This window comes from Eulemur rufifrons, chromosome 6 (genome assembly GCF_041146395.1).
Source record: "Eulemur rufifrons isolate Redbay chromosome 6, OSU_ERuf_1, whole genome shotgun sequence".
In the NCBI taxonomy this organism is placed as follows: domain Eukaryota; kingdom Metazoa; phylum Chordata; class Mammalia; order Primates; family Lemuridae; genus Eulemur; species Eulemur rufifrons.
This window is the reverse complement of record NC_090988.1, coordinates 71127078-71141790: the sequence shown is the minus strand read 5'-3', so window position 1 is coordinate 71141790 and position 14713 is coordinate 71127078. Positions and strand designations below refer to the sequence as shown.

The 14713-nt window shown below is 36.4% G+C and overlaps 1 protein-coding gene across 1 annotated transcript; it reads left to right on the top strand.

Moving 5' to 3' along the window:
- The first annotated feature begins 11592 nt into the window (after positions 1-11592).
- Positions 11593-13277, top strand: FANCF (FA complementation group F). The gene has a single exon (XM_069469708.1). It carries the CDS (start codon positions 11639-11641, stop codon positions 12716-12718), a length of 1080 nt encoding a protein of 359 aa, XP_069325809.1. The 5' UTR covers positions 11593-11638; the 3' UTR covers positions 12719-13277.
- Positions 13278-14713: the final 1436 nt, after the last annotated feature.

Here is a 14713-nt window from a genome sequence, read left to right as displayed (position 1 = left end):
AAGTTAAGTAAGGTGCCTGAGATAAAGTTAAAAAACAACACTGGTATTAATATCCTCAGGTCTGCCTGATACCAAAATTTTGTTGAACTCAACAAACACTCAGTGAACACCAACCATGTGATTGTGCTGGGAAACACAGGTACAAAGACTAAGCCCTTCTTTTTAGGAGCTCAGAGTCTAATGAAAAACATCTCACCATCTAAGAAAGTTCACATTCTTTCCAGTCTGTCATCTTGCATTCCTACATCTGTAAGATACTGTAGAAGGAATTATGGGCATTAAAAATACTATTAAGATACAATCTTCACATTCAAAAAGGTTAGTTCAGACTTAAACTGCACATATCCACTTGAAAATGTAATTGACCTGTGTGTTGTCCTTTCCGTGGAGGAGGCACAGTGCATAGTGAACCTGGACTATTGGATGCTAGAGACAGAAATATCCCTTGCTTAGTGATGGATACAGTGGGCTCATGTCATTAAACATTTGGATAATAAAAAGAAGCTAACTTGTAGTAAAAATTCGTACATGGTAAATGACAAATTAACAATCCAACTGAAAGCTCCTTATATACCTAAGCAGAGTACAACATTAAAAAACACATAGCTAGATTTTAAGTTGAAAACACCCGGACTGCTAGAACTCAAGTGCTAGATTTAGTGTACCCTAGACTCTAAAATGTGGGATAGAGCAGAATAAGGAAAAATTTGGCAGCCATTATAGGCAATAAAAGGTAAATTGATCATAAAGCACACTGTAGAGACATTAGTCATTCTGTTAAAATTAAATTAAGTTCCTTTTTCTTCTTTTTGCTAAAATATATAAACAAAATAATTAAAATCATCACATCACAAAGCTAGAGAAGAACTTAGTGTTCACTTTGGTAATTTCTCATTATACAGAATTGCACATATTTTCCTGGTTAGGCAGAAAACAGGAACACTAAATTGTTTGTTATTACTAAATAATAAAATAAATATTGCTTTTTACAACTAGGAACACCAAGAACAGAAAACTTTAGTTAAACTAGAAAAAGTTAAAAATGTTACGATTCAAAATTTATCATTTTGACTAACAAAAATTTTCCAGTATAATTTGACATTCTTTATTTGCTTAGAATTATATCATTGACTGTTATCTCTAACTTTGTAATATTTTAATAATATTATTATTTAAAATAACAAGTCTGAAAATTTTCTCAGCATTTGCCATTATACAGTCAAATTTAACCTGCTATGTATTTTTTTAATCTTGCCTTTATTATTATCTCTACTTTCCTCCTTCTACCTTACAATTCCCTCAATAATTTTGTCTTGTTCTGAACTCTAGGCATTTTTTGACATGCAGAATTGGCCATGGAATACAAAAGTCTTCAAATGGATCCAGGTACAAACAACATCCTGGTGACGATGATGTGGCTCTGTTGAATACTTCTTCTCCTCTATGCATTGCATCAATAAAACAGATAGATTCTGAAATTATATCAGCTAGAAGAAAGGTGAAGACACATCATATTCTATTAATAATATGACAAGTAATAAGAACTTTCACCCACTGGATCTGTTTAAGTGATGATATGCAAACTTAGGAAATTACAGTATTTAATAATCTATTCAAAGAATAGAAGGGAAAAAAATATTAGGAACAGCATTTTCACTTCAAACACCTCTCTCTCTGCTTAGATGGAGTGTTTCCCTCAAATCTGAAGGAGTTTCCCTGTAAAGCCTCCTTTTATACTTAAAATTTGGTAATTAAACGGTAAAAACAATACCAGAAAGAATTTTTACATTCCAACAAAACGTGAATTTGGTTTTAATCACTTATTTGTCTTATTTCAGCCAGTTTATTTTTAAATGCTAGGAAGCTCTGGGGAAAACACTCCTTGACATTAATGATATTAACAGACTAGTCCAATCTAAGAACTCAGATTAGGTCTGGAAGTGATTAAAAACCAGAATGTTTCTTGATACCTTTTTTACCATATTTGCTACTTAGTGAAAGAATAATAAGAAAAATTAGATTCATCTATTATCTTTTAAAGGAAATAAAAATGAGTTTACACATCTATATACATTTGCTTTCCATTTCCTTAGGTTTTTAAAAAATATATACTAATTCTCTTAGGACATTTTAGGTTATATGTCTGGAAACTTCAGCCATCCAGAAAAAAAGAAAGTTGGGAAATAATGAAAAAAATGTGCTGAAAGAATTCACATAAAAGTTTTGGAGACTTGAAAATGGGAACAACAGACACTTAAAAAGTTATTGAACCAGAAAAAAAAAGTGCTTCCTGGCAGGTACTTATATAGCAATATACTGATAACTGTTGGATAAAAATAAAGGCATCCAGACATTATTACATAGCTCTCATATATGAAATCCAACGTTTAATTGAAAGGTAAAGACAGAGCCTGAATCATAATCTTTTCTTTATGGTTTGAACATTTTTAAAAATCATCAATTGCAACAGAAAAATGAAATCTTAAAAATAAATTTGGTTCAATTACTTAGTTCAAATATCTTCTTAAGTTCTTTCCTTTTATTACTACTATACAAATATACACATACATACCACGGAGGATGTGTCTATAATCTGTGTATTGATATATAATTTTAAAATAATTTATGTCAGTATTAATTTCATTGTTGTACCCCTTATATTGATTTTTTTTTCAAAACATACATCTAAGCAGTGGAAAAAATATAAAAATGGTAAAAGTCAGAGGAGCTTCTTCCAGTTGGATTAATTCAAGTATTTAAGTAGTTTCTGAATAAGGAATCCCAGAGGTATCAAGTTTAATGCTCTGATTCTCAGAATTGAACTAGAGATTATTCAAGGAAGGGGAGAATTTCTTGTTTAAATTCTTCCGTTTGCATAATTTAATCTATGTTTTCTAATAAGTCATTTCTGATGCAATCAAGATGTCTTCTGGTAGGATTTGAACAAAGTCTGTCTTTAAATCTCCTGAAGTAACAAAACCAAACAAATAAACATGGAAACTTTTCTTATGATTTTCCCATTATTAATTTACTGAAAATTTATTATATAACATTATTTAGAAAAATGTTAGAAAACAGACGAGAGAGATACAGTGAAGCCAAAAAATTAAAAATAAAAACATACATAGGATTTTTTTAAAAGAGAATCTTGTTCTGTTGCCTGGGCTAGAGTGCTGTGGCATCAGCCTAGCCCACAGAAACCTCAAATTCCTGAATTCAAGTGATCCTCCTGCCTCAGCCTCCTGAGTAGCTGGGACTACATGCGTGCACCACCACACCCAGCTATTTTTTTTCTGTTTTTAGTAGAGACGGGGGTCTCGAACTCCTGACTTCAAGTGATCCTCCTGGCTTGGCCTCCCAGAGTCCTAGGATTACAGGTGTGAGCCACTATCCCTACCAGGACTTTCAACTCTATGCACTGAGCAATAAGAAGTCATTTAAGGCTTCCAAAGTAAAGAGAGAATAAAATGCATGGAGAAATTAGTCTTGTTTTTGTTGTTTTAATTTTTTTTCCTTCCTCAGTTTGAACCCAACTACAGAGCATCCAATGTGTTTAGAATAATCTACAGATAAGGTTCTACATTATTGTATACCTACAAAACATATTCAGTTAGTGTCAAAACAGAAAATCTTTGTTTTAGTGGATAGAACTATTTTGTTCTTTACATTCTGTATAAATTCTCAAATGTGTCATTGTTAACATAACTCCAAGATACTGACAAAATAAAATTAAATAAGCCTTGAGCTGTTATTGATTGCTGACCGCCACCCTATCCCCCCACAAAAAAGATAAAAATGCCTTCTGGATGTCTTGTGAACACCGTAGCATTCACTAATTATCTATTCTATTATCTAATATGCTTATCCAGAGGATCCTAAAGAGAATGAGGGATGGCAGTAGTTTGGGATTGAAAAACACATTTATAAGAATTTCCACTGAGCCAATGTTCTGCTGTGGATTTTGTTTCCTTTTTCCCAATTACTGGCATCAACTCACTATTAATTCCATTCCAAAGATAAAGAGACTTCACCTAATCACTTAAATGAGAAAATGCGGAATAATCTTTGATTCTTCTCTCCATTAAGATCTATTAATTCTTCTTCAGAAAGAATTTTCAAATTTGAACACCAACCCCTCAAAACCTCTCCTTAATGTTTCCTCTGTCATCACCAAAGTGAGAACATTATTTTGCTCACCTGGGCTTCCATCTTTCCCTTTCCCTCCTTTCTTTCTTCTTTCTTTCAACACAGTCTCTCTGTGGCCTCAGCCAGTGCCCTGGCATCAGCTTAAGTCACAGCAATCTCCAACACATAGGTGTAAGCGATCCTCCTGCCTTAGCCTCTCAAGTAGCTGGGGCTACAGGCGCTCGCCACCACATCCGGCTAGTTTTTTTCTATTTTTAACAGAGAGGGATCTCACTCTTGCTCAGGCTGGTCTGGAACTCCTGAGCTCAAGCGATGCTCCTGCCTCGGCCTCCCAGAGTGCTAGGATTATAGGCGTGAGCCACCGTGCCTGGCCTCCATCTCTAATCAGTTGTTCCAGCTAGGTACAATTAATTCTCTACATTGTGTTATAACAGATATGATCTCCTTATTCTTGTGCTTCAAAATTCTCAACAAAATTTGAATGTCAGTTGAAAACAGACCCAATTCCTTATCAAAGTATTCTAAGGTCTTAACAATCTGGGTCCATTTACAAACACTTCTACCATTTCCCACACTATAAAAAAATGCTTTTTCCCCTTCACTTTAATCAATATATTTATGAATACAACACACATTGTTCTGCCATGTATTTTTCATTTATGATTATAACAATGATGACTTTGTCAGAGATTGGCAACAGTGGATGCCAATGACAGGTATTTGGGAATCACTGCATTAGACTACTCAGCACTCCCTGAACAAACACTTATAATATTATTACTCATAGACTTAATTATAATAGTGACTGAAAATTCAGGCAACTGTGTCCCGGCAGGAAACAAAGGCACATTCAGCGGGGATTTTTGAAGATAATTTTATAGAGCAATATTTATAAAAGTATGGGTAAGGTTAAGGTTAAGGGAATCAACAAGGTAAACAAGGGCATCTATAGATAAGAAACAGCAGGAATTTCCGAGGGCTGCAGAAAGGATTATGTGTGACCTCAAGTTCAGGAGGCCTTATAGAACTTTTGGAGGAAGGAACTAGAATCCTGGCACCTTAGCAGAGAGCAGAGGAAGAAAAACCCTACATCTCTCTCTTCTAGTTCTCGTGATTGCTTCCTACTGCCTCTCCCTAGATAATTCAACAGAAAGCTGGAGTGCAAGGGAACAGGCTGAAACAGTCAGTATGGATTAGACCACTCATGTGCAGAGAGCAGGGGGAGAAAAAGGAGAAATCCATCAAGTATAGTGGAAGGACAACTGGAGAAGAACTACTCAACTTACTTTCTTCTAGTCCTATTTATAGAAATTAAAGGCAGACTAATTTGAATTACAAAGTCCTTTCTTTTGCCCCCTTTCCTGACCTACTGTATTAGAGTACCTATGTTAGAACAGTGTTTTCCATTTCTTTGTTCACATCACAGAATAAAGCAGTCAACCCAATAGGGTTTGGGAAGGCACACATAAAACACTTCAAGAAAAAAAAATTGTTTGCACTTTCTTTGTATGATAGTATGAATAGAGGTGATTTTAAATATTAAATTTATATGATAATTCCCAACATTTAAAAGTGAATTTTTTAGAGAAAAAATTAAACTTGCTTCACAAATGCAATTTTTTAATAACTGGTTTTTATGTGTGAAATGGTCAGTTGCAATTCTTGATCAAGAATTTTAAATGAAGTTCCCTTCATATTCTCGAGAGTCACCATTGACTAGAAATGTTGATAAAATAGGTAAAACCATTTTTGAATGGCTATAAAGCCATTCAAAATTTATAAGAAATGAAATTTTATTTAAATAAAAGCTCTTTTCTTTCCCTATCAAGGGAAAATAATGTTAAACATTACTATGACAGAAATAAATTTTAAATCCAAACAAAATTTTTCATGTGAACTCAGGAAAATCAGCAAGAAAAAATCAAGCAACCCTATCAAAAAGTGGGCAAATGACATGAATAGAAACTTCTCGAAAGAAGATATAAGAATGGCTAACAAACATATGAAAAAATGCTCAACATCCCTAATCATCAGAGAAATGCAAATCAAAACCACAATGAGATATCACTTAACCCCAGTGAGAATGGCCTTTATCAAAAAAACCCAAAACAACACATGTTGGCGTGGGTGTGGAGAGACAGGAACACTCATACACTGCTGGTGGGACTGCAAACTAGTGCAACCCCTGTGGAAAGCATTATGGAGGTATCTTAAACAGATTCAAGTAGACCTGCCATTTGACCCAGCAATCCCATTATTGGGCATATACCCAAAGGAAAAAAGGTCATTCTGTAACAAAGACACATGTACCCGAATGTTTATAGCAGCACAATTCACAATAGCAAAGATGTGGAAACAACCCAAATGCCCATCAATACATGATTGGATTAGTAAGCTGTGGTATATGTATACCATGGAATATTACTCAGCTATAAGGAATGATGAAGATACGACATCTCTATGGTTCTCCTGGAGAGAATTGGAACCCATTATATTAAGTGAAGTATCCCAAGAATGGAAAAACAAGCATCACATGTACTCACCAGAAAATTGGTTTCCCTGATCATCACCTATATACAAATCTGGGAACGACACCAATTGGATATCAGACTGAGGTGGGGGGTGAGGGAGGGGATGGGGGTATGCCTACACAATGAGTGCATTGCACACCGTTTGGGGAGTGGTAACACTTGAAGGTGCTGACTCGGGAAGGGGGGGTGGGGAAGGGAGGGATATATACCTACATGATGGGTGCAATGCGCACGACCTGGGGAACAGACACGCCTGGAGCTCTGACTTGGGGGGAAAGGCGGTACAGGAGCAATGTATGTAACCTGCAATTCTGTATCCCCCATAACAAGATGAAATAAAAAAAAAATGTTGATGAAGCTCTAATTTTCAGGTGCATTTATAGAGCAGTTTTTCTGCTGCTAGCTTTAAGGCCACTTAAAGCCACATCCACCACAACTACAAAGGAATATCTCAATTTTGTGGAAACAGAGATTTCTATTCATCATTTAGATCTGTGCCCATAAGGAGACCCTCTCCTTTAATTCCTTCTCCACCACTGTCCTCCGAATTTACTAGGCTCTTCCCTGTCTTTCATTTGATGATTTTCCCCTTTCATAAGGGAAACCAATGAAATGAAGAAATTGTGATTTTACGGAAGTAAATCCCACTAAGATTGATGTCTTAGCCTATTTTCTGCTGCTATAGCAGAATACCACAGACTGGATAATTTACAAGGAAAAGAGATTTATTTGGCTCATTTTATTTGGTTCATGGTCTGGAGATCGGAAAGTCCAATGTAAGGAACTTCTTGCTGCTTCAAAACATGGCAGAAATCATAATATGACTAAAGAGGGTAAGAGAGAGAGGAAATCAAACGATATTCATCATTTTTACCTGAAACCTACTTCTGGTATAAGGAACCACTTTCAGTAATGACATGAATCCATTCATGAGGAAAAAGCCTCATGATCTAATCACCTGTTAAAGGCCCCATCTTCCTATATGATTACATTAGCAATTAAATTTCAACATGATTTCTTTTTTAAGGGGACATTCAAACCATAGCAATATATATTGCTCTCCAATAGATAGTTCACATTGCCACGAAAACGGCAGATATAATGTTTGCCAGGTTTCTATGAGAAATCTCTGTTAAAAATGTGCCAACTTGCTATTTATTGTTTCTACCAAAGAATATAGACAGACATACCCTTGGATTATCAGACCATCAGTGAAGTAATTGAGCTGGGGTCAAGTATAATCTTTGCCCATAATATTTGTCCACTTGTAAAAAGGTTAAAACACTTTCTTTCCATGAATGAGATAAAAAACCATCTACGTCTGCACTGCCTGAAGATGTGAAGTCCAGTTCTACTTGTCTACGTGGAAAAATATTATTTCATCAAGCAGACGGCTAAAATTAGTATGATAGTATATGGTAATCTTGCATAATACCACTACACCAGTGGCACTGCCAGTGTGGTAGTATATGAATATAATATCGTTCAGAGTAAAATAAAGGGACACCAGAATAATTTGTTTTCATTGGTCTCTCAGTTGCATAGTGTCCTATAATTTCTTGAATATCTTAAAATAATAATAAAAAAATTACATCTAACAGAGAACAAAATCAACTCAATTTTTCAAGTCTTAATATTCCGTTGACAAGATTTTATTAGAAACCTCTCAGGACCAAGAGTAAATGTTGCAGTAGCAAGCTGTGGCTTTGATAAAATTTCCTCTATCACTGCCCATAAAGATGCTGGTGGTTGTTCTTTTATATTTGAAGGAATAGAATTAGGAGAAGACATGGAAAAATGTCTACTTCAAAAGCTGATACAATATTAATAACAGTAGCTAAAGTATATCGAATATTTGAATATTCAATATTGAATATTCTAAAGGGCTAGTATTGGGTGCATTTAGCTGACAGCAACAGCCAATAAAACTGAAACTGGGAAAAAAAAGCAATTGGGAATATATATAGGGTTACATATTTCTAAACAGGCTTAGTTTAAGGTCTGTCTTAATCCAATTATTCTTTGTGATTCTGAGATTGTCTTGTCTCTGGGAAGGAGATGTCTGTGGTAACTTTAGATGTCACATAAATATATTAATATAACAATACCAAGAGGAAGAGAGAAACCAGTAAGCATGTCTGATATTCAGCATGTATACTCTTAGGCTAGCTATTCATATTAGTCAATGTTCATCTACTACCTCTGAAGTAAGAAAGTAAGAAAGAAAGGTTTCCTCTGAGTCCACTAGGCCTAATTGATTGGAATTGATTCATCTGGTCATTTATGAACACATTTCTGTCATTAGGGAATATTATACATTAAGGCTGAGTACATAAACTAAATTAAAAAATGGGTGGATTAACATGATTGGCTCAAAATTATCAGATCCTACCCACTGAGCTGAGCTGTGGTCAGTATCCCAGATTGCACGGTTATTATGCAATGGTGGTGGGAGAGTGGTAGAATGGCTGTTAAAAGATAACCACAATATTCACTCTGCCATTTTACACTTAACATCTCATTTAATTCTCATCAGGGTCCCATGAGATAGGTTTTGTGAAAGTTTCTTTTGCTGATCCTTATTTGTTTATTTTCCATAACTCCCATGGTTTGAATGACATCTTATTTTAATAAAATATCCTGAAATTTGAACTTCCATTTTCTGTCCTAATTTACTATATCCCAGAAATTTAGGGATCTTAACCAAGAAGTGGGAGATTGGTCCTGATATTCATAGTACACAGTACATACATTCATACCTTCATGTTATTTCTCTCACTTGGATTTTCCTTTGTTTCATCACTGTTCAAACACTTTGAGGCCTACACCAAGTATCTGCCCTCTAAGTCTTCCCAGAACTCTTCTGTCAGTTTATATCTAGTCTCTCATAGCCTCATTTTAAAAAGTTTTAAAATACATAAAACCTTATTTGCATTATAATTGTTTTTATTCCCTTCCCCATCCCTGCCTTAAGAATGTAGATTTCTTGAAATAAGGAACCTTGTAATAATCATCTTTCAATCCCTACTATTTTACTTACAGTAGGAACTTAATAAATGTTCATTGAATTTTGTTGAATTAAATGGAACACTGAGGAAAAGTTCCAAACCCTAAGATTTTATTTCTTCTAAAGGGGAAAACTTTGTAAACATTGTGTTTATATAATGAAAATAGGCTAATCAGGAATATGTAGGAATGTATACATTATAATACTCTAGGAAGGATTTAAAATAAAATCAAATTTTAAATAGATAAGTAGAAAGTTATGAAGCTAGAGATGTTAATCTATACAATTCTTGCCATATACATGAATGTATACTGAAACTATTTTGGACTTTTTTCACCTCTTTGAATGGGTCTGATTCTCTCAACTCACTCAGGTACTTGTCAAAAAAGCTTTCTTTGGTCTTGAAAGCTTTGCTCAACACTCATCTTTGAGCTTTCAGTTGAAAAGTCAGTTTCTTAAAGAGACCTTCTCTATCACCTAAGGCTTGATGACACTACTCTATTATGTCCTTCTATCACAGTTGAGGTTATTAGTTTAATGTCTCTCTTAAATGGTAGATGAACTTCTCCACCAGGGCAAGGGCTGCATTTATTTTATTTACCACTAAATCTGTAGCACCCTATCCTATGTGACATGAGAAGAGTTCGATATAAGAAGAAATGAATGAATTAATGATGCCTGCACTTTTGCTAAGGGTAAGTTGCTCGATTTGCTGTAAGTTTCTAGTAGTCAAGACAAAGAATTTTAAGATTCATGGTATCCTTAGTAAAATAAAACAACTATTTCAGGACCAAATAAGAGTTTGGGCTAACTGATAAAAATCAAACAAAAAAACTGAATTAACAGCATGAACACCAATGCTTTATTTTCTAAAAGGTGTGGAAATGCTCACTTTAATAAATGAAGAATGATTCTCCTCGCTTCTAAATTTCTCTTTTGTTAAAAACAAAACAAAACATCTTTTGCCTACTTCTAGGAATAGTTTTGGTTAGTGTCTTTAGAACTGGAAAGGAATCAGCTTAAATAAATTATTATATCATGAACTTTAGTAAGTTAAACGTTGTGAATTTGCACACAAAGCAACTCCTAGGAGTTGGCAAATAAATATTTGTTAAATGCATCAATGAGTGGATAATCTAGATGACTTTCAAGAGATGAGCCCTTCTACCTCTCCTTTCTCCCTTTCTACAGTCTTTAGCCCAATTGTTATTGCTATATAGTCTTAAATGCTGTTTCCTTCAGTTGATTGTTTGTGAAATAATTACTGTGTGAAATAAGAGTTAACTAAGCTATTTTGCCTTGGAAACTATGAAGACAAAAAGATAGTGGAATTTTAAAATAAGATTTTAAGTTCTTTTGCGATTTTAATAAAGTAGTAATCTTTCAATTTACTTTTTGTTTAATCTGTGCTTCACTTCTAATAATGGAATGCCAATGTGAAGGCCTAGAATTTAGCATAGTGCCTGGCATTAACTAATAGGCCAGTATATTTTTCCCAAATTGATCTTAAAATTTCATTTAATAACATTTCTTCACATGTAACAGCATGTCTCTGGCGTTGCCTAATTATGATAAACAGCAACACAGATCCTCCTTTTAGGCAAAGCTCAGAAAATTTCTACTTAGGGGTATTTCCAAACCGAAAATAAGCGTGGAGACATTCACAACTGGTAGCATCTCGCATATGGCTCGGGGAATTCTTGCTAGGATTCCCTACATCTATTCTCGCTCCACTAAGAACCTTCTCAATACGTAGCAAAAATAAAACGGTCGGGACTTTTCTCTAGTTTAAGTTTCCCAGAATCAAGGAACCCGGATGAGGCCGCCGTGAGATTGACATGCATCTTGACCAATAGCATTGCAGAGAGGCGTACCGTTTCATGGCTACCCCTATCAGCATGCAGAGAGTCGCCGTCTCCAAGGTGAAAGCGGAAGTAAGGACTTTCCGTGCCTCATGGAACGGCTCGCACAGCACCTGGAGCGCTTTTCGGAGGTTCTAGCGGTCTCGGGCACTACTCACGTCAGCACCTGGGACCCTGCCACCGTTCGCAGGGCCCTGCAGTGGGCTCGCTACCTGCGCCACATCTACCGGCGCTTTGGTCGCCATGGCCGCATCCGCAGGGCTCTGGAGCGGCGGCTGCACAACCAGTGGAGGCAGGAGGACGGCTTTGGGTCCAGGCCAGTCCCGGGATTGACGAACTTCCAGGCCCTCGGGCACTGTGACATCCTGCTGTCTCTGCGCCTGCTGGAGAACCGAGACCTCGGGGATGCCGCTCGTCATCACTTGCTGCAGCAGCTTTTTCCGAGCCCGGGCGTCCCGGACGCCGAGGAGGAGTCGCTCCAAGACCGCCTGGCCTGCCTCGCCCGCCGCCGATCCGCGGTCCACATGCTGCGCTTCTATGGATGTAAAGAGAACCTGAATCTTCCGGAGGACTCACTGCTGAAGACCCAGGCAGAGATGCTGCTGGAGCGTCTGCAGGAGGTGGGGAACGCCGAAGCGGAGGGTCCCAGCACGTTTCTCAGCAGCTTGTGGGAGCGCTTGCCTCAGAACAACTTCTTGAAGGTGGTAGCGGCGGCGCTGTTGCAGCCGCCTATGCCTCCCCGGCCCCAAGAAGAGGAGTTGGAACTGGGCAGCCCCAAAACACCTGGAGAGGGGGGTCAAGAGCTAGTCCATTGGCTTCTGGGGAAGTCGGAAGTAATGGCTTTCTTTTGCCGTCACCTCCCAGCTGGGGTTTTAACTGTGGTGGCAAGCCGCCACCGAGCGCTTTCTCGTGTCTATCTGGGTCTGCTAACAGACTGGGGTCGACATCTGCACTATGACCTTCAGAAAGGCATTTGGGTTGGAGCTGAGTCCCAAGATGTGACCTGGGAGGAGTTGTACGATAGGTTTCAAAGCCTCTGTCAGGCCCCTCCTCCTCTGAAAGATGAAGTTATAACTGTCCTAAAGTCCTGTAAGGCGCAGGATGGAGATTTCGAAGTCCCTGGTCTTAGCATCTGGACGGACCTGTTGTTAGCTCTTCGGAGTGTTGCGTGATACTACGTTTAGGAAAAGACAAGTTTTAGGTCTCAGCCCTGGCCCCAGTTCTCTATGGGCAACGCTCTGTTATTAATTACTTGAATATGTGGTTTACAAAATGAAAATTCCAGTACTGTCACCAAATCTTCTATGCCTTCATTTGTCCAAAGTATTATTTTAGGTGCTATTTTTGAGTGGTTTATTATATAATTATAAATATAGAAAGTAATTGCTTGTAGTGCCATGGATTTTCTGGATAGAGGAAGTGACATATTGGAAGTATTCTATTTAAAGCCATGGAATTAACATTAGTTGTTTTTCAGAAGTCCTCTTTCAAAGAATGATGAGAACGTGCACTTTTCAAAGAACAAGCAGCTTTACAGTGACATTTTCTATCAGTATGATTTTTCTAAGTCTCCTCTCCGCACCCCCTACCCAGTAGTGAACAGTTTTCTTTAACCAACAACATATAGTGGTGTCAGAAATGTTGATTTGGAAAGCTAACTGGCCTATTTGGAGTGTACGCCCTGGACTTTGGCCTTGTTAACCTAGTATTGTAACCAGTTAACCAGCTTCAACATGCATTAAAATTGTGTTATTCTGAAAGTTTGTCTCTCATTTCTGCAGATTCCTACTTCTTGAGAGTAAAAGACTACATAGTAGGTTGATTTTAAGCTTTGATTCACAGACAAAAGGTTTCAAGTGTGGTAAATTCAAATATATGCCTTTGGATATAAATTTAACATTTGGTGGTAAAAGAATCAAAACAAACTTTTAAATTAGAAAACCGAGGTTTTACTGTTGCTTCTGCCATTAACTAGGTTAATAAATCACAACCTTAGTGCTGCCTTGCCTCATGTTAAATGAAATGTTTGGTCTAAATAGTTAAATTTAGTTATATTTCCCTTGGTGGCTGCCCTATGGAGACAGTTTCGAGTATTTGTTTTGTGTCTAATAACCTAACTTTATTAGCTCACCCAGGTGTTCCACAACTGGCAGAGTGATTCCAAATAACCAAACTTCGGAGTGATGTATTCATTTTTATTAGGGGGATAAAACTTTCCAGTGATAAAGACATTTTTGTTCATATTCAGGTTAGCTGATAGCAAGATTTTTTGAAAGACATATTTTTGATGTTCAAAAAGTTAATCTCTAATTCTAGATTGGAATTAGAACAAAAAGTTGTGTAATCTTGTAGAATTTTTCATTCTGTAGTAGAACCTGGGGGTAAATAATGTTCTAATAAATATACTTTTCTAGATAATCTTGAGTGAACACTAGCAAACTCTTATTCCTTGTGGTCAGATTCCTTTTTCTAGCTTTAATCCATGTAAACCATCTTTTGGATTCCATCTGCTATTAAAGCAAGAATAAAGTCAATTCTTTCTGTCAGTTACATGAAAGTCTTTTTTCAAGAAACAATCCAATGAAGAGTTCTACCATAACAAGTGTTATAATAATATTAGCTTTAGTTTTATAAAATAACAGTTTGTGAACTTATTTCCCTTTACCCGCAACTACATTTCACACTGTGATTTTTTAAATAATATAGATTGATATAGACTTAACATTTTAAAATCCATTTTTATACTTACCAATTATTAAGCCCATATTTTAGGGTCCATGATGTGTTTATTACATATGTAATCTCATCTTCACACCAATGATGTATTCTTATACATATGAATGTAAGCTAAAAAGAGATTAATTAAAATGTCCAAGGACACATGCAAAAGCAACATGAGAGTTGAATAGAAGCCATATCTGCTATTTATTTTGTTTTCAAGAGCCTGGCACAGTGTCTGGCATGTGGTAGGTCCCCTAGTGTTTGAATGAATGAAACGAGCATTGGAATCTTACCTTGTGTACTTTCCTTTTTGAACAATATTAAGGACTTGAAAAGAGATTGAATATACTAATCTTCTTATCCCTCTAGGAATCTATACATAGGATTGGAGAGAAAAAAGTGAAAGACTATAAATAGCAAAATATTTGATAAAAATCTAGAAATGC